This window comes from Boeremia exigua, assembly GCF_020726555.1.
Source record: "Boeremia exigua strain MPI-SDFR-AT-0100 chromosome Unknown C7974scaffold_14, whole genome shotgun sequence".
In the NCBI taxonomy this organism is placed as follows: domain Eukaryota; kingdom Fungi; phylum Ascomycota; class Dothideomycetes; order Pleosporales; family Didymellaceae; genus Boeremia; species Boeremia exigua.
Genome location: NW_025763531.1, coordinates 876,282 through 897,960, shown reverse-complemented (window position 1 = coordinate 897,960; position 21,679 = coordinate 876,282). Strand labels below are relative to the sequence as shown.

The window sequence follows — 21,679 nt, the reverse complement described above, 5'->3', positions numbered from 1 at the left end:
TTAAAAGTTATAAGTAACTTCTCTTCCTTAGTATAACGTAAAGCATTAGCGAGCCGGCTACACCAGCGAGCCGGCTACTTTTCCTTGGCACTGCGAACACTATATACAGGATAAGTAATTACTTACTACCCTTTGCAGAACCTGCGTACGACGCACTTTTATTAGATGCAGAATCTTCTTCTGCATCTTCCTGGCATGTACGTGCGTTGTGCCCAGTCTTCCTATAGTTGCTACAGTGCTGTTGACCTGGTTGGGCTCTTTCATGACCACTCCTAACACGCGCTCTTTTTAACACTGTACGAGCTGCAGCTGCGCTTTTAGCTATAGAAGCTGCTGCTTCACTATACTCTACTATACTACTATGCTGGATCTGCTTTCTTTTCCGGGTTTTGCGCTTAGTAAGTACTGCTAATTGCTCTTTAAGCTCACGAATGCGAGCTGCTTGTATAACATTCTCATGTAGCATAAGCTTACTACCTTTTATAAGCTGTGCAAACCCCTCTCTTGCTACTTCTGGTGATTGTACAATAGCTTGCCTTACAAGCCTTGCCTGTGACCCAAATTTATGTGAATTGCTTGGTGTTTGGGATTGCCATGGTGTTTCTGGTAGGGGTGCTGGTGGTGGCGTACGAATCTGAACATCCAGGCGATCCAAGACACGCTGCGCGTTAATAGGCACAAGCCCTGAAGCCTCAAAGGCCTTCTTGCAGTTCTCGTATGTAAACACGTCGAAAAATGCGTCTCTAAAGGCTGGAAGGAAGCCTTCTTTGTTAATGTGGTAGACGCGTTTAGATGCCAAGGCTCGTACGCGTTGAGAGTACTTTAGTTTCAACAGTGAGAAACACACCACATCAAGTGGCTGGAGGATGTGTGATGAGTGAGCAGGCATACAAAGGGTAAGGATCATGTTTTCCAGGCAGTAATCCTTAAACTCTTGGTTAAGGTGGCTCTCATGGCCGTCCAAAATAAGCAGCCTATACAAGCCCTTTTGACGCGCCTTTGTATGCTGGTTAAAGTGCTTCAACCACTCTAGGCCAAGCTGATTGTTTGTCCATCCGTTCTCAGAGACAGAGAGCTTCCAGTCGTACGGTATGTTGGTCTCCTCATACCAGGCAGAGATGTGTACACGCCCTTTGTAGATAATAAAGGGTGGGATAGCATACCCAGCAGCACAGATGCTCTGTATAGCTGTAACCCACTCCCGATCACCTGGCTGGATAAGGTTTGGTCTTGTACGTCTCTCTGAACCTGTAACAACCTTCATTGAGCCAATAATTCCCATCTGGAAGCCGGTCTCATCAAAGTTGTGGATGTCCGCATCCTGAACCCTATACTTGTCTTTTGTGTCCTGTACGAGCTTAAACCAGGCGTTAATAACTCCTGGCTCCTCCTGGAGTATTCTCTGACGATCCTTTGCTCGATTGAAGGCCATTTTAAGCTTCTCTGTTCGCCGGACGAATTGCTCTGCCTAGTTCTTGCCAACAGGTGTCCCACCACGTACAGCGAGAAGTTTATCTGCAATATCTGCCACCTCAGAGAGCCTAGGGGCAAATCCGCGCGAGTTAAGCTTGAGTATATATTGTACGATTGTTTGCTCTTTAGTTACAGAGAGCTTCTGGCTGTTTGGTAGTGCTTCTTGTCGAAATGTGATTTTGTGGAGCCGGTTAGAGAGCCGTTGATGACGTACGTTGTAGGCTGCAGCAGCGCGTCGCACGCTTTGAAACTGTCCCTTAGTGTACGCCTGAAGGGCAAGAGTAAGTCTACCTTCTTGTTAAGTTAATTTCTGCTTGTGTTGTTGTTGCATGTTGTATTGTACGGAGAAGTTGCAGTGCCAAGGAAAAGTGGCCGGCTCGCTGGTGTGGCCGGCTCGCTGATGCTTTACGTTAAGTATTATTAATATAAGCCTTAAAGTATTAAGAGATTACTAATTTCTTATCTACTATAATTATTTATAATATATTATAAATACTCTAAATATTAAAGAGCTTAAACTAATTTAGAGGCTTATAGCTAAGTTATTTAGCCTCTTTCTAGTAGTAAAGCTCTACTAAGATATAGGCTATAATCTTATATAGAATAAATAATCTACTAACCTAGAGGGCAAGGAGTATAGTACTATCTATAACGTTAGTAGGGATCTATGTGCTTAGTTTATATGCCTTAGTAGACTAGTATATCTAGTAATATTTAGGTTCTAATAATATATCTATAATTATTAAGATAGCTACCTTTAATTTTTAATAGTAGTATCTATAAGTGCTATATTAAGCTTATATATTATATGCTAAATATTATATCCTATAATACTATTACCTAGCAGTTTGCTAGGAGAATTAGACCTTCTTTCTAGCACTTTAGTAGGCCCTCTAAGTACCTATTTCCTTACTCTCTCTCTTTGCTAGTTAGTTTATTATAAGAGCATATCTATTTCCTAGCTATAATCGGCTCTTAGGTATAAGCCTTCCCTAATCCTTTGCCTTAGGTAGTTAGCTTAGTATTTTATCTGTAATTTTAAATATTCTTTAGGCTATCTACTACTAGCTAGCAGAATGCGGTTATAGCTACTATAATTAGCTAGATAAACTATATAATAGTTATATCTAAAGCTATTAATATTATTATAGGTTTAATATAGGTTAAGTAATACTATTTATGCCTATTAGCCTTAAAATATATTTTAGTATCCCTATAATATAAATTATCCCTATATAGGGCAAGTATTACTAATAATATTAATATAGTATTAAAGTTATACTTTAAGTAAAGCTTATAAGCACTAGTTATATTAGTTCTTAAGAGTAAGTACTAGTTCTAAAATAGTAAAGTAAATAGCCTAGGTAAAATACCTAATAACTATTTAGGGGTAACTATAAGTAGTATATAGTAGATTATCTAGCTTAAAGGTTAAGTTAAGATTCTAAAGATAAACTTAATTAATAAGGTTAAATATAAACTATAAGGGCTATATTCCTACTTACTATATACTGCTATAGAAACCCTTAGCTTACTTATTAAGTAGTAAGCTTTACTAGTAGCATTTACCTTGCTTAGAGTAAGCTAGGTAAGCCTAATAACTATAGTTATAAGCTTAGTTATATATTGCATAAGCTTATAAATCTACTTATAAAGTAGGTTATATAACCTATTTATAATTATTTACTAGCCTATAGCAGAGCTATACTAGGTAAAAATTAATTATATCTGATAAATAACTATAAATATATAAAATTATAATATATAGCTTAGAATTATATAGGTTAACCTATATCTAAAAGGACTGCATTTTATATACTACTCTAAAGACTCCTAACTAGGTGTTAGAGATAGCTCTCTATAGTATAAGTATCGCGACTTACTATGTAAACTTCCTTAGCCCTACTAAAGAAGCTCTATTATAAATCTATATAGAGGTACCGCTACTATTACTACTAATATCTCTATTAGATAACTTATTAGACTCTATACTTTAGATCTAGAACCAAGGTATAGATTAGTATAAGATAAAAAATAAAATTATATAGGGTCTATCTACTAGCTATTATAGGTGTGTTTAAGAGTATAAAATATAATATGCTAGCGCAGACTTAAGCAATATCTCTATTAAAGCTACTATTATATATTAATCTAGATAGTATACGCTGCATATATAAGGTAATATATAAAGCTATATAAGTTAATAGTTATAAGTTTTATTTAGTAATCTACTACCCTCTATTATTACTAATAAAAGAATAATATAGCGTCTCTAATTAAAACTATTATCCTTATTAGTTATTTACTTCTTTCTTAACCTTTTTAAATTTCTAATAAACTATAACTTTCCTTTTTACTTTATATTTCTCTTCTCTTTCTTAACTCTTACTTACTCTAATATATCTTATCTTTTTACCTGCTCTTTAACTATTCTTTTATCTAATACCTCCCCTAATAAACTATCTTCTTCTTCTACTTCCTTCTTTTCTCTTTAATTCTTTTTATTATTTAAAACTTATTTATATCTTATCTTCTAACTTTTCTCTTCTATATCTACTATCTCTTAATCTTCTTTTATACTTTTTTATTATTATTTCTTTCTTCTCCTACTTATAAACAACTCTTAACTCTATTTCTTTATGCTTAACTACTACTATACTTTTTTTCTTCTTTCTTTTCTTCTTCTTTACTACTATTACTATACTACTATCTTTTTCTCTCTCTTCTATTCTGCTCTATAGTCTTAACTACCTCCCCTTCTTTACTCTTAACTGCTCTGCTCTAGAGGCATATCTATAGGCCCCCTGCCTACCCCTCTTTCTCTCTTACTCTCTTTCTCTCTTACCTTCTTTCTCTCTTACCCTCTTTCTCCCTTACCCTATTCTCCTTAACTACCCTCTTCTCTTTAACTTCTATCTCCTTTCTCCTTCTTTTACTTTTAACTTAATACTTACTTTTTCCTATTATTAACTTTCTCTTCCCTTTTTACTACTCTCTTATAACACCTAATAGGCCTACTACCTATCCCTCTCTTATATATTATAGCCTTTTTAGTTTGCAGGCGCGTCTCTCTAATGCTTAATATGCTCTATGCACTCTTAGATAGGTTTCTATTATACTCTCTACTAGTTACTAGCCTATAAATATAGATAACCTTAACCTTAACCTTAACTTATATCTAGTTCTAAACCTAACTTTACTTATCTAATATCTTTATTATACTTACTCTCTTATAACACCTTATAGGCCCCCTATTAGTTCTTCTCCCTTAAATGCTATCTTAATTATTTCTATAGTTTAATACTATGCTCTTTTACTTTTAATAACTAATCTACTTACTCTATTAACCTTCTTATAGGTTATAGAGCCTTTTATAGGCTATTTACTATTATATCTTACTAGTTATAGGTTATGCTCTATAACTACTTACCTTTCCTCTCTTTCTACCCTTTTACCTTTCTCTAATAATCTTAACTATACTTCTATTAATACTTGCTACACTCTTAGATAGGTATCTACTATACCCTTATTATATATTACTAACGCACTAGTTATAGGGGCCTTTTTACTAGTTATAAACCTCTCTATAGGCTTAAGGGCACCTTTATAGGTTATACGCCTTACTATTAGCCTCTTCTTATTCTATGCTATTATTAACTACTTTGCTTAGCATCCTTATAATATATTATTATAGCTTACCTCTCTACTACTTTGCTATATTAACCTCTTAATAACACCTTATTATAGCTTTATTATCTACCTCTTCTCTTTTCTTAACTACTACGCTTCTTATGCCTCCCTATAGGCCTTCTACCTCCCCCTTCTACTTTACTACTGCGCTTAGCTTCTTTATAACACCTTATAGGCCTACTACCTACTCTCTTCTCCCTTCTTCTTAATAACTCTCTCTTAAAACACCTATAGGCCTACTATCTACCTCTTCTTCTACCTTCTTCTCTCCCTTATCCCTTGCTTATGATACCTTATTATAGCCCTATCTACCTCCTCTCTTTCTCCTTTACCCTCTACTATCCTGCCTAACTGCTTTATAATACCTAATAGGCCTACTACCTACCCTTCTTTTATATACTATAATATCTATAGAATTAGGAATACCTTTCTAGCTATAGCACTATAATTAGGTTTGCTAAACTTCCCCTAACTACTATTCTATCTTATAATAATACTCTCTAAATATCTAAAAACTTTTTTAAATGCCTTCTTCTCTCTATATCTTACTTTCTCTAATTTTTATTATCTTAATCCTATACTTTCTTTTTAATATAAACGGCTGCTTTAGGTTAGGGACTTACTTACTTTAGGTGCTCTTCCTAGTTTATAGGCTCTTTCTAGGCTATACGCTATTCTTAAATAATTAGCTCTTACTAATTTAGAGCTATTCCCTAGGCTTAGGTAGAGGACTACTTTTAGGCTACTTAAGTTAAGAGTCTACTTAGTACACTACTTAGGGAACTATATGCAAACTACTTAGGTTAGAGAACTACTAGAGTAGCTACTAGAGAAACTACTAGGAAACTACTTAGGTTAGGAGATCTACTTAGGTTAGACGTGCTACTTAGGTAGGGCAACTACTTAGGTTAATATACTACCTAGAGAACTACTTAGAGAACTACCTAAGAAACTACTTATAGACCTACTTAGCTAGAAAACTACTAGGAAACTACTTAGGTTAGCAGACTACTTTAGGAATTACTTAGGATACTACTTATATTAATACTTACTATATAGGTTAATACTAACTATATAGGTTAGTACTAACTATATAGGTTAGGGCTATACTTAGGTTAAGGGCTCTACTTAGGTTAGGGGCTCTACTTAGGTTAGGGGCTCTACTTAGGTTAGGGGCTCTACTTAGGTTAGAGAATCTATATAAGTTAGAGGATCTATATAGAGAACTACTTAGGTAACTATTTTAGAAACTACTTAGGTTAGTAGCTATCTCTTATAGGTGTTTATATTCTTCTATATACTATTACTTACTTAACTAAACTATATATAACTCTAACCCTTTTCTAATATGCATCTCTACTCTAGCTGCAGCTCTAATACCTCTACTTATCTCTACTACTCTCTCTACTTATACTCTTTATACTTATACGCAATTCTACTTCTTTATCTATCTTAATAATAATCTAGTTGCTATAAATACTAGTAACTCTACCTTACTTTATATCTAGACTAGAACTTAACCCTATCTTAACTTACGTCTAGGCCTAACTATAACTCTACTACCCTAACTTCTATCCTAGCCTAAACCTAACTTAGCTACACTACTATTATAAGTAGAAAATTATTTTATTTACTACTACTATATCTACTATATCTACTTAGCTAATAACTGCATAATCTAATAAAACTCCTTAACTAAATTATTACTCTCTATATTATCTAATAGCTACTTCTTCCCTAAATATTTAATTAATATCCTACCTAGTCCTATATTATCTACTCTAAGCTCCGCTAATTAGGCCTACTATTAGGCGTTTACCTCTATATAACATAATACTATACCTATTAACCCTATACTTAATACTCTAGTATACTAATAAGTTCTATTCTCTACTTATTAATATTGCCTCTCCCTATTTAGTTTCTAGCTATTATAAATCTCCTATAGCACGCTACTATATAGGAAATAGCCTAAAAATATATTAAACTAAACCTAATTATCTATCCTCTATACTATCTCTTTTACTTTTTTACTTTCTACCCTCTAATACTACTATATATTATATCTACTCTATATATTGCCTGCTCTGTTATATATCCTATATTAATTTGCCTACTATACTAACTACCTATATACCTACTCTATATTAGTAAACTTTTACTATTAATGCTCTATTAACATCTGCTATAGCCCCTAACGCGCCTACTCCTACTATTAATATACTTACTATATCTCTTCTTATTTAGCTTTAATAATATCTATCTCTTCTCTATTATTATTCTCTATTCTACTCTTTTCTTCTATTTCTTTCTCTACTACCTCTTCTAGCTGCTTGTCTATCTCTTAGCATATATTATATATCTCCTTATTATCCTCCTCTCTATACCCTGCTTAATCCTTCCTCCTATCTAAATATCTATCTAATATCTCCCTCTAATAGCTAGCTACCCTACTCTTGCTACCTTCTATATACTCTCTTACTAACTACTACTTAGCTTCTATCTTATTATTATTAGTGCGTTATTTTCTATCCTAAATAATTAAAATAGCCTTGCTTTATAGCCTATTCTAGCCTACTCTACTACTCTCTTATATATAATCTAATATAGTAAATAGCTAATTAATATAAATAATATACTATATATCTAGCATATCTATGCCTATACCTAACATGCTTATTACTATAATTATACGCTGCTTACCTACTATAAAGTCTACTAGCATGCTTACCTACTATAAAGTCTGCTAGTATGCTTACTTTACCTACTATATCTGCATAATATGTATAATAATCTAATTACTCTACTAACGCCTTTACCTTTAGTTTTAAATTACTATATATAATAAGCTTACCTATCCTATACTTCTATATCTTCTATTATACTATCTTAATAACTATTAACTTAATATCCTTCTTCTTTGCAGACTAGCTAATCTTAATAGTCTAATATACTTTCCTCTCCTTCTCTATTATCTACTCCTTTTAGAGCGCCTCTTATTCTATATGCTTCTTTTTAAGCTGCTATTTCTTATAGGTAGTAAAAGCTAAGTAGCGCAGTATTAAGTTATTTTAGAGATAGTTAAGATAGGTAATTAAGGCTAGTAAGGTAGCTAACTTGCTTATATAGCTAACTTACTTATATAGCTAACTTACTTATCTAACACGTTATTAAGAGTAACTATAGTTTTCTACTTTAAAAATAAAATAAAAAGTAATATATTCTATTAGTAAGCTAGCTATATTAGTAAGCTAGCTACTTTTCCTTAGTATAACTAACCTATATTATGCATCCTTAATTTTATTGCTATCTAATAAGGAGCCTATAACGTACCCCACGGGCGAGCGGATCAACGGGCGAGCGAATCACTTTTGCCAAGCCCCCACCAAAACTTGACCCATCATGGCCCAAAACACCACACTTTGGTCCTGCACGGTACAGTACAGGCTGGAATATCATTCAGAGACCTCTTCTACATCAATCTTGCACGTTCGCGCGTTGTGTCCTGTCTGATTGCACCTTCCACAGCGCCGTTGGGTTGGCTCGCCCTCTTGAGTGCGCACCTGCTTCTTCGCCCTCTTCCCATCACCACGCGCCCCAAACTCCTTTAGAGCTGCCAGCCGCTGCCCATCTTCAACTATTAGGGTCCCTTCCTTCTGAACTTGCTTTCTTTTATGTGATTTTCGTCGCATAGCGGCCTCGTTAGCCGCTCGAAGCTCCTTGATTTCCTGTTGAGCTAAAACCAGCTTGTGGGATAAGATTGCTCCCCCCTTTGCGTAGTGCTCAAGCGCGCTTAGAACAGAATTTGGTGAGCTGCCCTGCTGCCTCTTATACTTCTCTCGAATTAGAGTTGATTGCGACCCAAATTCCAGGGTGTTGCTGGGGGTTTGCGACTGCCAGGGTACGTTGTTGGTGGGGAGTGGTGGTGATGGAGTCCGAAGCTTCACATTAAGGGCTGATATGACCCGTTCTGGGTCAAAGGGGACCAATCCAGCACCTCGAAACCCTCCTTGGATATTGCTAGAGGTAAACACCGCATTATAGGCTGCTTTGAAGCATGGCAGGAACTCAGTCTTTGTAATGTGGCTGATTCGGTTGCGCATAAGCAATTCGGCTTGGCGCCCGTACGCTGTCTTCAAAGGGGCAAAACAGCCCACATCAAGTGGCTGCAGAAGGTGCAATGAGTGCGGAGGCATACATAGAGTAACAATCTTGTTATCCTTGCAGTATTTCTGGAATTGGAGCGATTCGTGGCTCTCGTGGCCGTCAATAACCAGCAGTCGGTGGGTACCAGCAGTACGCTCCTTTGTATGCGCGTCAAAGTGCTTCAACCACTCAAAACCAAGCTCATTAGTAGTCCAGCCGTTACCGGAGACTGCAATAACCCAATCCTGGGGCAGGTCTTCCTCCTTGTACCAGCCGGAGAGGTGGTGGCGCGCCTTGAAGATAACAAAGGGTGGAATGGCCCATCCTTTGGCATTGATACCCTGTATGACCGTTGTCCACTCCCGGTTGCCTGGCTGGACTGCCTTTGGCCTTCCTCGTCTCTCTGAAGCTGTAACAACTGCTCCCTGGGAGATCTGGCCCATCATGAAGCCTGTCTCGTCAAAGTTGTACGTGTCGTCATCTAGGATACCATACTTGGCTTTTGTGTTTCGCACCAGGGAAAACCAGCCCTGCACAACCCCAGAATCCTTGCAGAGGGCTCGCTTGTAGTCATACCTGCGATTAAACTTCACTTTGAGCTCTAGTTGACGCTTTACAAACGTACTGGGCCAGTTTGTGCCAATAGGGCCCAGATTGCGCTCTGCGCGCAGAGAATTGGCCATTGCAGCCACATCTGCCAGCCGAGGGCCAAATCCTCGCTCGTCCAGCTCAAGTATGTGATTAACAATCACCTGCTCCTCTAGATCATCCAGCCCTCGTGAGTTGGGCATAGTATCGCCTCGTGAAGGTCGTCCAGTGAGTCGATGGCTTAGTGTAGCTTGAGGAACGTTGTAGATAGCTGCAGCGCGTCGCTGTGAGAGTTTCGCGTCTTGTTTAAGAGCTTGAAGCGCAAGCTGTATTTGAGCTTCCTTTAACGCGTTAAGATTAGGTTGTTGTTGAGACATTGGTATGTAGAGGATACTTTGGTGGGGGCTTGGCAAAAGTGATTCGCTCGCCCGTTAATCCGCTCGCCCGTGGGGTACGTTATAGGCTCCTTATTAGATAGCAATAAAATTAAGGATGCATAATATAGGTTAGTTATACTAAGGAAAAGTAGCTAGCTTACTAATATAGCTAGCTTACTAATAGAATATATTACTTTTTATTTTATTTTTAAAGTAGAAAACTATAGTTACTCTTAATAACGTGTTAGATAAGTAAGTTAGCTATATAAGTAAGTTAGCTATATAAGCAAGTTAGCTACCTTACTAGCCTTAATTACCTATCTTAACTATCTCTAAAATAACTTAATACTGCGCTACTTAGCTTTTACTACCTATAAGAAATAGCAGCTTAAAAAGAAGCATATAGAATAAGAGGCGCTCTAAAAGGAGTAGATAATAGAGAAGGAGAGGAAAGTATATTAGACTATTAAGATTAGCTAGTCTGCAAAGAAGAAGGATATTAAGTTAATAGTTATTAAGATAGTATAATAGAAGATATAGAAGTATAGGATAGGTAAGCTTATTATATATAGTAATTTAAAACTAAAGGTAAAGGCGTTAGTAGAGTAATTAGATTATTATACATATTATGCAGATATAGTAGGTAAAGTAAGCATACTAGCAGACTTTATAGTAGGTAAGCATGCTAGTAGACTTTATAGTAGGTAAGCAGCGTATAATTATAGTAATAAGCATGTTAGGTATAGGCATAGATATGCTAGATATATAGTATATTATTTATATTAATTAGCTATTTACTATATTAGATTATATATAAGAGAGTAGTAGAGTAGGCTAGAATAGGCTATAAAGCAAGGCTATTTTAATTATTTAGGATAGAAAATAACGCACTAATAATAATAAGATAGAAGCTAAGTAGTAGTTAGTAAGAGAGTATATAGAAGGTAGCAAGAGTAGGGTAGCTAGCTATTAGAGGGAGATATTAGATAGATATTTAGATAGGAGGAAGGATTAAGCAGGGTATAGAGAGGAGGATAATAAGGAGATATATAATATATGCTAAGAGATAGACAAGCAGCTAGAAGAGGTAGTAGAGAAAGAAATAGAAGAAAAGAGTAGAATAGAGAATAATAATAGAGAAGAGATAGATATTATTAAAGCTAAATAAGAAGAGATATAGTAGGTATATTAATAGTAGGAGTAGGCATGTTAGGGGCTATAGTAGATATTAATAGAGTATTAATAGTAAAAGTTTACTAATATAAAGTAGGTGCGTAGGTAGTTAGTATAGTAGGCAAATTAATATAGAATATATAAGAGAGTAGGTAATATATAGAGTAGATATAATATATAGTAGTATTAGAGGGTAGAAAGTAAAAAAGTAAAAGAGATAGTATAGAGGATAGATAATTAGGTTTAGTTTAATATATTTTTAGGCTATTTCCTATATAGTAGCGTACTATAGGAGATTTATAATAGCTAGGAACTAAATAGGGAGAGGTAATATTAATAAGTAGAGGATAGAACTTATTAGTATACTAAGGTATTAAGCGCAGAGTTAATAGGTATAGTATTTAGTTATATAGAGGTAAATGCCTAATAGTAGGCCTAGCCGATATGACGCGCGCGATCGGGCCCGAACATCGCCGAAGCGGGCGTAGCGCTAGGGTTGCGCGGCCGAATCGGGCCCGCCGTAGGGGGCGAACATCGCGCCTTCGACCCCCGATCATACCCCCAAGCTGCGCTGCTCGCGCGACGTGTTCCATACAAAACCTGCCAAGAATCATCTGCTCTATCGCGCCCCAGCCTTTGTTTCTGCATTTCTCGGCTTGCGTTGCTGCACTTGGGGTCATCTTAGGGTTTCTTAGGGTTAACTCGCCAAGCATGGAGCTCTGCTGGACCGCGCAGCCACCCGCAACGCCAACCGCAGCGCAGCACCGCAAGCGACCGCGCGCGAGCAAGATCACAATCGACAACGTGCAAGAGCGCTTCTGCTACCTCCAGCGCTATCAGGTGCTAGTCTGCAGGAGCACGCTACCGGCATACAGAACGTCGATGTGCACCTGCGCGACCAGCACGGCGTGGCGAGCAAGGAGAGGGAATGCCATCGTAGGAGCACTGCCGGCAATGGCGGATCGCCGCGCCGCGAGACTGTCGAGCTGCCCGCGCCGCTGGGGCCGCCGATCGAGCAGCTGGGCGAGCCGCTTGGACGTCTATCGATGCAGGATCACCAGCGACTGCGGCTTCTGCACCGCGAGCAAGAGCAGGATGCAGAAGCACTGCAACAGCGCGCACCAGACGGCTTGGAGCAGCAGAGACGCTGCGCTCTGCGAGAAGGTCAAGGCGCAAACGTTCTTCCGAGCCTGGCGGGCTCCAGCGATACTTCGTCGTCAAGGCAGCGGAGGACGATCGCGCGCCGTCCGACCCCCACGCGACGACAGACGTCGTCAGGGAGCGGCTAGCGGAGTGGAAGCTGACCAAGCACGCACACGAAGAGGAGGCGCAGGTCATGGGCGCTAGCGTCGCAAAGACAGACAAGACCGGCTGGTTCAAGCGGACAGGCTGGCTGGAGCACTTTGCTGACCGCAATCTGATGCATCTCGCGCACCAGACCCGGCTGCCCGATCGAGGCGAGGAGAAGCTGCGGGGGGCAGCGAAGCTAACGGAGCTGCTGGTGGAGAGAAGCGTCAAGGGGCTGTCGACGCTTGCGCGAGAGACGAGGCGGTGGCTGAGAAGCGCGAAGCGACAGGAGATCGATCAGCGGCCCATGGCGCGATTGCAGAACCCGGAGAGCCAGGCCCGCTACGCTGGCTACATGGTCAAATTCGTCTGCTACGCTCTGCGCCTCGTGGCTGACGCAGAGGCAAGGTTGGCAGCGCAAGAAGGCAGCAACAAGGGCAGCGACGACGACGATGAGCGCGACGATGACGAGGGCGACGAGGATGGCCGGGAAGAGGAAGAAGAAGAAGAGGAGGAGGGGGAGGAGGAGGAGGACGATTCCGACTTCTCCGACGCTGAGGGCAGCCGACCAGGCGAACATTCCAAGCAGCGGCCGAAGAGAGAAGGACCTGATGAAGGACGCGCGAGAGCTGTTCGGCTGGACAGTTGAGCAGAAGGAGCTCGTGGTAGCACTGTGGGAGATGTTGGATTGCGATGCTGACGCCGACTACGAAGCGCAGCGCGACGCTCAGCTCGAAGCGCTGCTGAACTTGCTCACATCGTTCTTCTTCACGACAACAGGCGACAAGCCGTTCAGCAGCGGACTCATTCACTTTCTTGCTGTAATGGGTATCGACGGCGACGCGAAACCGCTTGCGCACGGCGAAGAACTACTCGTACATGCTAGCAGGCGTAGTCTACTGCATGCGCGTGCTTAGCGTGGAGAAGCTGCTCCCGTCCGCGCGCCGCGACGAGCAAACCGAGGAAGATCGCTGAGCGCTTCTTGGAGCACAGAGAGAAGTATCTGTCAGGACGGCTCGTACAGCCCGATGAGCGAGGCGCTCAGCCTGCTGGCTTACGGCAAGTACGTCGCGCTGGCGGCCGGCAATTCAGGCAGCGCGTACTGGTCAAAGGACAAGAAGATCTTCTACTTGCACGGCCGGCGGATCTACATCAGCCGCTTCTGCAAGATGGCGCAGGACATGGTTTCTGAAGCAGAGCAGATGCTGTGGGAGGAGCTGTTCTGGGTGACGAGGGCGGAAGAGCGGTTTGCCGTCAAGCTGGACGCGCTCGTCGACGACGTCACGTTCGAGCGGCGGGGCGTGTCTTTTGTGCAGCACCGCGACAACGGTCTCAAGGACAAGCTGGAGTGGATGCTGACGCGGGCCGAGCAGACAGAGCAGGGCCGCAGGCTGCAGTCGAGCGACGGGCAGTGGAACGTGAAGCAGGTCAAGCGATACTTGCGTTGCGTGGACCGCTTCTTGATGCTGCTGATGGTCTGCGTGCACGTGACGTCCGGTCAGCCAGGCCGAGGGTCGGAGATCACGACGATGCGCCACCGCAACGGGCTGCTGCAGGACCGCAACATCTTCGTCATGGACGGGCAGGTGATGACGGTCGTCCGCTACCACAAGTCGCAGTCGCAGTGGGACAAGCCGAAGGTGGTGCCGCGCTTCTTGCCGCCGCGGCTGGGGCAGGTGATGGTGCTGTACCTGGCGTACCTGCAGCCGTTCCGCGAGTATCTCGCCGTGCAGGTGCTCGGCGGCAGCTTCAGCGACTACGTGTGGGCGGACGAGCAGGGCCCGTGGGGGACCGATCGACTGACGCGAGCGCTGAGGCGAGAGACCGGCACGAGGCTGGGCGTGCCGCTGCACACGCTCGACTACCGGCACGCGGCTGTCGGCATCGGTCGAGTCGTCGTAGGCGAGCGGTTCAGCAGGGGCTATCAAGACGAAGTCGGCGAGGTGGATGAGGCCGAGGTGGACGAAGACGGGGAAGACGTGATGGAGCTCCAGAACGCAAGGACGACGGTGATGGGCGTGGGCAACTACAGCGTGCCGATTGACATCGTCAAGCACCTCAGCGTGCGCTCGATCGAAGCGTTTCGGCCGCTCAGCGCGATGTGGCACCGCTTCTTGGGGCTGGACGAGAGGCAGGCAGCGGTGCAGGGGACTCGGACGAGCGACGTCCATCCGATCAGAAGGGCGAAGAAACGAGCGCGCAGCGGCAGCAGCCGCAATAGCGACGGCGACGGCGAAGGCGACGGCGAAGACAAAGGCCGTGACAGCCAGGGCCGAGGAGCCGCGTTGATGCAGAGAGGCGGGAGGGAAAAGGCAGTCCGCAGGGCCATGCAGCAAGTGCTTGGTCAGCAGGACGTTGGGTTTCGATCTGCAGAGCAGGAGCTGGCGCTGCACGCAGTGCTCGATGGACAGACGCCGCTAGTCGTCGTGCTGCCGACCGGCGGAGGCAAGAGCCTGCTGTTCAGCGTGCCGGCTTGCATGGACGACGCTGGCGTGACGGTGGTCGTGGTGCCGTACCGAGCGCTCATCGAGGATCTAGTAGACCGGATGCAGAAGTGCGGCATCGACTGCGTGGAGTGGAAGCACGGCGAGAGCAGCCCGGCCGCTGTTGTTGTAGTCAGCGCAGACGCCGCGGGGGACACCACGAGCAACGGCAACTTCTTGGGGTACGCAAACATGCTCAGCGGGAAGGGCCTGCTGCGGCGAGTGGTGGTGGACGAGTGTCATCTCGTCATCACATCGAGCGACTGGCGGCCGAAGCTAGCGCTGCTGAAGAACCTCCGGCTGCTGCCGTGTCCGATCGTGCTGCTTACAGCGACGCTCCCGCCGGTGAGAGAGGGCGAGCTGGCAACGAGCATGCTGCTTCCGTGCGCAACGTACATCCGGGCGAGCACGGTCCGGCCAAACACGCAGTACCACGTGTCGTGGTGCGAGCGCGGCAAGGCTCAGGAGACGGCGCTCGCAATGTGTCGAAGGCAGCAGCAGCTGCTGCTCGACAGAGGAGAGAAGGGCGTAGTGTACTGTCGCAGCAAGCGGCAGTGCGAAGAGCTGGCCGAGGCGCTTGGGTGCGCGTGCTATCACGCCGGCGACGTGGAGCGAGCGGAGCGGCTGAAGCAGTGGTTGGTGGATGGAGGGTTGATCGTGGCTACGTCGGCGCTGGGCACGGGAGTCGACTTCCCGGGGATCGTGTACATCATGCACGTGGGGATGCCGTGGAGCATGATCGACTACGCGCAGGAGAGCGGGCGAGGCGGGCGAGCTGGCGAGAGGGTGGATGCAGTGGTGCTGGTGGAGAAGGGCGAGGTGGAGCGGACGATGAAGCAGAAGAGCGGCGACTTGGACGTGCAGGCCATGGGGGTGTTCCTCATCGGCAGCGGGTGTCGACGAGGGCTGATGAGCAGCTACCTGGACGGCAAGCGGGTGGAGTGCAGCGACGTCGAGGCGGCTGGATGCGACCGGTGCGGGGATGGGGCTCGCGTGTGGCTAGACGCGCAGCAGGAGACAAGCAGGGAATGGCAGCAGGTGCAGGACGTGTTTGACGAGGTCCGCGCAGGCTGCGTGGTGTGCTGGATGATTGGCGACAAGGAGGCGTGGCTGTGCCACCGGGCGATGCAGTGCACCGCATTTCCCGGCGTCAAGGGCGCGGAGCTGGATCGATTCCGACGAGGGATCGTTGACCAGGGTGGCAGCCACAGCTGCCGGCGATGCTGGGTGAGCCAGAAGTACTGTGCCACGGGCGAAGATGTTGGCAGGGCGTGCCAGTGGCCGAACGTGGTGGTGCCGCTGGCTCGCGTGGCCGCAGCAGAAGACGCGGGAGGCACCTTTCTGATCCGGCAGTGCGGCTATCGCGGCGAGCTGGGCGGCGACTGGACCGAGTACGCGCGGTGGCTTGGGAAGCGGCATCCGCGTCGCGTGTGGGGGGAGTATTTCAGCAACGCGTTTGTGGTTGCCATCCGTGTTGCGCTCTTCTGCCAGCGGTACAGGCAGTAGAGCTGCCAGTGCACGCAGAGCAGCGCACCTGGACGGCGAGGAAAGCACCAAGCTTGCTGTAGTAGACAAAGCAAGCTATGCAAGGACACAGGCAGAGAGAGCAGATAGAACAGTTGTTGATTATTACAGTAGCTGCATGTCTAGCGTACAGCCAGCGTCACCTTGACTACCTACTCTGGATCAGACACCTGCGCGCCAGCAGGCAAGCTGGTTGCGCTTCGCTCCAGATATGCTCCAACGCATTCGCCCTCCTCCATCATGCAAGCCGCAAGGAGACCAGCACACCTAGCTGCGCGGTCTCGACGACCTGTGGCGCGCCCGCTGGCTGATCTGCCGCAACCCGTGCCATCTCGTTCTGCACAAGGCGCTGAAGACCAAGCACTAGCTGAAAGTTGCGCGCTGCTGGCGACAGGTTAGCAGGCGCATTGCGCCGGACAACCGTGTCCCAGGCGCGTCCGGTGCAGTGGTAGGCGTTGAGTGCAGCCACGTTCCCGCTGACCATGGCGACAATCTGCGCGGGGGGCAAGCTGTTCAGCTGGTTCTGAGGAGGAGAGCGGCTGCCAAGAGGGAGGCCGAAGCTGTCGCCCTTGCCGATGTCGCGAGAGGCGACGACAGAGAGGCCTGCTCGCTCCGCCGCGTGAGCGGCCTGCTGCCTCGCGACCACCCAGAGTCGATCAGGGCTGAGCTGCGTGGTTGAGACGGCCGCCTTGGCTGGTCGAGGGCCTTGAGGGGTCATGGCGACGACGTGGGGCGCATTCATCATCAAGATCAAGCTGCCAGGAGCCTCGGTGTAGCGAGCGGCCGTGCGGAACTGCTCGGGGAGGGCGGCCTCTGCAGCTGGGGGCGGGGTGTCGATGAAGCGCGCGGACATGTTCGTGACGATGCGGCCGTTTGGGGCGAGGAGGCGGCGCATGCTGCGCAGCGTCTGCAGGCGCTGGTCAGGCGGAATGGTCGTGAGGACGTGGAGGGCGAAGATGCAGTTGTAGACCAGCGGCGCCCCAGGAAGCGCGCGGACGCGGTCGACGAGCGCGGCGTCGGTGATGTTGGCGCGCAGCCGGTGGACCTGCTGGGCCGCGGTGCCCTGAGGGTGCACAGTGAGGCCTTTGTCGTTGAGCGTGTGGGGAAAGTCGATGTCAAGCAGCTCCTGCACGGCGTCGACGCCAACGCAGACGCCGGCACCAACGGTCAACTTGGCTTGGGCGAGCAGGCGACCGCCAGCTGTGCCGAGCTCAAGCACGCTCTCGCCAGGCTTCAGCGCAGCCAGCTCGAGCGCAAGCACGCTGTCAGGTCGGTGCGCCAAGTCCGCAGCGTTGTAGCCGCCAGCCATGGGTCCAAAGGCCGAGCGGAGCTCGTTGGCGGTACGATAGTAGACCATGGCTACTGTTCCTTGCAGCTGCGTTAGCGGGCGCTGGAAAGCTTGTGGCTCAAGCTGGGGAAGACTTACGGTGGGTCAAGTGTGTAAGAGAGAGAGAGAACGAGAGAGAGAGGATGTAATGGTTGAGTTGCAGCTGTCGTGCTTGCGAGAAGGAGTAGGAGAGATGCAAGCTGAGCGCAGGTGAGTGGGAGGTTGATATAGAGCCTGCTGCGAGCCAGACGCGCTTTTACCAACAATGCCCGGAGACGCGCTCTCACCAACAATGCCCGCTGTTTGCTACAATGGAAGACAGCCAAAGGAATTCACAGAGAGCAAATCAGCGCTCACCGCGTGCGAGAAGCTGCGCGAGGTCACTCGGTCAGTGAAGTCGGCCTTGTGCCTGTTTGTTGCTCAGCCCGACAGCAGCACAGCACGCGCGTTGCCATGTGAAGTTCGCGCAATCACGCGCATTGCCAGGTGAAGTTCGCGCAACCACGTTGCAGCGAGTGAAGTTCACGCTGCGCTAGGCAGCAGAGTCGGTGAGTGTGCGGCGCGCTCTTACTATGCTGCCGAGCAGGCATAAGAAGAGCCCGACGCTCAACCCTCTGCGCTTCCTCTTCTCCATCGCTGCTCCACTGCTCTCGCACGCAACCTTTGCCAGCAACGCCAGCACAGCCATTGCGTCCCCCATCTACAACGCCATGTCGTCCTCTGCTGTGCGTATCCACTCCACACCGTGTTTCTCCTTTGCACTGACGCGCTCTGCAGGCTACCATCGCGATGCCGTCCGAGGCGAAGCTCCGCAACACGGGCGGCCCAGCGTTTACGCTTCGCGCGTTCGATAGCGCTGGCGGCAACTACACGATGCCTGAGCGCGGCGAAGCCTACGACATGCGCCAGTTCAGCGACAGCACCGCGTCTGTCGGCCACCTCTATCTCCACCCTGGCACGCGCCGCCCGCCCATTCCTCCCTACGCTGAGCTCCAGGCGTTCGCTGCAGCCAACCCCAGCATGCCCATCGTCGTCGACCACGACCGCAGCGACGGCAACCCGTGCGAGTATCCCCACATCGTCCTCGCCACGCTTGAGATCAACACCGACGTTGTCAAGACCAGCCGGCTGCTCCTCGACGCCAACAACGTCCCCACGATCCGGCTCTACACTGTGGCGGCAGATAACGCGTTCAGGGCGTTCGACCCCGCAACCCACCACAAGAACGGCAGGCAGTACGAGGGCATCGACATCCTTGACTGGGGCATGGTCAACTTTGACGAGGAGTACCAGGCCAACACGCTGGTGGGCACCTTCCGCAAGATCTTCACCGACCTGAACTGGTAGGCCCTAGCAGCGGACGGCAGGCAGCTCGGGTGGAAGTCAGGCAGCTTGGGCAGAAGTCGGGTTATCATCAAGTAGTTCTTCCAAATCAAAGCTTCTCCCCTGTCTTTGCCGTGCCCTTGCGATTGCGTCTTCCATCACGTGCGTTGTCTTGTTGGGGTTAGCGCGGACTTGCGTCCGGTCCCGGACTCAGCTCTCTCCTCCCCACCACCACACTGGCCGCCCGCCCTTTCCTCGTCTCGCTCTCTCGCTGCGCCTGCTGCCAGATCATGTCGTCGTTTCAGCCAACCAACACTCCGTCGCCTTCGTGGGTGGCAGCCTTGGAGGGCGCTGCCGCCGCGTTCCACGGTGGCCCTCGCAGCTTCCCACCCTCGTGCGACCGCGACATGGCCGCCAACTACGCGTACGAGCCGCCAAACAGGGACTACGAGCGCCTGTTCTCTCGCGAGGCCCGAGTCCACCAGTGCCACAGCCGCGACAGCGCGTTGCCCCGCAGCGCAGGGTGGCTGGTCCCCAGCCAAGAGAGCGTGTGCAGGCCGGTGCTGGTTGCGCACTCGATGCTTGCAGCCATCTGGCTTATCAGGGAGACTCTTCCCGACGACGCGCTGCCTGCGGGCGCGTGGCAGCAGCTGGCGGCCGCTGCGCAGGCCTGCGCTGACGACGCGCTCCCTCCGCCTTCTGCACAGAGATCGCCAACGTCCCTATCGCTGCTGCACGACAAGCGAAGCGCCACCCACAACGCCTCGCTGTCGCCCGCGCACGCAAAGCGCCTGCGTCGCAGCGCCCCTGCAGCCGCCGCTGAACCGCCGCCGTCGCGCCTGACGCCCCCTCGCGCGAGCTCGCCATCTCCGCAGCCCGACCCGAGCCAGCGCTCGGAGCTGGCAGCCACACCGCAGCTGACCGCGACGCCAACAGCCAACGGGCCTGCCGCCATCACCACCATCACCAACAACAATCGTCGCGCAGAGCGGGCGCGCGCACAGCGTCGGGAAAAGGCACAAGCAAGACTGCGACTCGAAGCAGGGCTAGCAGCGCCAACGCCAGACGCTCCGCGGAGAGAGCAGGGCGCATACCAGTCGATTGAGCTCTCAGACGAGGCGCACGTGTCGTGGCTCTTCAAGCAGCCCGTCGACGGGGACGTGGACCTGTTCAGCAGCGCGGCAACGCCCTACACTCTGGCTGCAACCATGATCAAGAACGCGCGCTCCATCGGCAACGCTTCGTCCCAGAGCTCAGCGGCTGCCTTCCTGCGAGGCTGGCGCGCGCAGGGAACGCCCTTTGCGCAGGACCTCACAGACACCCACCCCACCTCGTCCTCTATCCGCGCTTCCACCAGTTCCACCAGCAACGCGCTCGCAGCTGCCTGGACACTATGTGAGCGCTACGAGCAGGAGCTAGACGTCATCCACATCAAGTACCGCTGGGCTATGGCCTTCCTCGGCAAGACATACACCGACAAGATGGAGGAGATCCGCAGCAAGGAGCGCGTTGGACCAACAGAGGGCGCTAGGAGGGGCCGGGCCGGCAAGGGCAAGGTCAGCTCAGAGGCCATCAACGAGCTGCTCTCCTCCGTCCCTGCAGCGCCTGACCCACGGCACCGGCAGCGGTTCAAGCGGCGCCTGCACCAGGCTCTGCGTTGGTACGAGGCGGCTAGCCGCCTTGGCTGGGGCATGCTCTGCCTCCTGCCGCACGACACCATCTCAAACTCGTGGGTGGAGAACGACCTCCGCATTCCCTACTGGCACATCTGGCTAGAGCTGGTTGGTAGGGTGAACCCTGCCGCCTACGAAGCGAGCCGACAGCTCCAGACATGGCTGGGCTCAGAAGCTCTCTCTGGCGGTCCTATCAGTGAGAAGGAGACGCTGTACATTGAGGCTACGTCCAGCAGGCTGCCGCTAGCTACATCTACGCAAATCACAGAGGTAGCTGACAGCGATGTAGGCAGTGACGACGAGAGCGACAGCGCTGCTGTGCCTACGCAGAGGCAGCCTATGCGCCAGCGCACCCTGCTAGAGCTCTTTAAGCCGCAGCTACAAGGCTACACTATAGAACCCTAATAGGCTATCTAGAACAATAGATAGTAGAGTTAGATTTCTAGTAGTTCTATAGAATATCCTCTATACATATTATATTAAGATATTCCTATAAGTAATCTATAATAAGCTAGCATAACTTATATACTCTAGGTAAGAGCTATAAGTCTAGAGCCTAAATCTAACTTTATTTCTATAGTAGATACTTGATAGATTTATAATAGATTATAGATA

General features: G+C 48.0%; 3 protein-coding genes across 3 annotated transcripts; 2 read left to right on the top strand and 1 right to left on the bottom strand.

The window, feature by feature from the left end:
- Positions 1-16,888: 16,888 nt before the first annotated feature.
- On the bottom strand, positions 16,889-18,369 carry C7974DRAFT_76442 (uncharacterized protein). Its single transcript, XM_046147230.1, has one exon. The coding sequence runs from the start codon at positions 18,096-18,098 to the stop codon at positions 16,980-16,982; it is 1,119 nt and encodes a 372-aa protein (XP_045991845.1). The 5' UTR covers positions 18,099-18,369; the 3' UTR covers positions 16,889-16,979.
- Positions 18,370-19,514, top strand: C7974DRAFT_76443 (uncharacterized protein). The gene is made up of 2 exons (XM_046147231.1): positions 18,370-18,793; positions 18,846-19,514. Exons 1-2 carry the CDS (start codon positions 18,641-18,643, stop codon positions 19,413-19,415), a joined length of 723 nt encoding a protein of 240 aa, XP_045991844.1. The 5' UTR covers positions 18,370-18,640; the 3' UTR covers positions 19,416-19,514.
- Positions 19,515-19,656: 142 nt separating this feature from the next.
- Positions 19,657-21,580, top strand: C7974DRAFT_444811 (uncharacterized protein). The gene is made up of 2 exons (XM_046145526.1): positions 19,657-20,186; positions 20,328-21,580. Exons 1-2 carry the CDS (start codon positions 19,682-19,684, stop codon positions 21,467-21,469), a joined length of 1,647 nt encoding a protein of 548 aa, XP_045991843.1. The 5' UTR covers positions 19,657-19,681; the 3' UTR covers positions 21,470-21,580.
- Positions 21,581-21,679: the final 99 nt, after the last annotated feature.

What these genes read in the sequence shown, in the direction of transcription:
- C7974DRAFT_444811 (XM_046145526.1), top strand. Translation starts at nt 19,682, where the DNA reads ATGTCGTCGTTTCAGCCAACCAACACTCCGTCGCCTTCGTGGGTGGCA. An exon ending in CGCGCACGCAAAGCGCCTGC is followed by an intron (nt 20,187 to 20,327) that starts GTCGCAGCGCCC and finishes CGACGCCAACAG; the next exon opens with CCAACGGGCCTGCCGCCATC.
- C7974DRAFT_76443 (XM_046147231.1), top strand. Translation starts at nt 18,641, where the DNA reads ATGCTGCCGAGCAGGCATAAGAAGAGCCCGACGCTCAACCCTCTGCGC. An exon ending in ACGCCATGTCGTCCTCTGCT is followed by an intron (nt 18,794 to 18,845) that starts GTGCGTATCCAC and finishes CGCGCTCTGCAG; the next exon opens with GCTACCATCGCGATGCCGTC.
- C7974DRAFT_76442 (XM_046147230.1), bottom strand. Translation starts at nt 18,098, where the DNA reads ATGGTCTACTATCGTACCGCCAACGAGCTCCGCTCGGCCTTTGGACCC.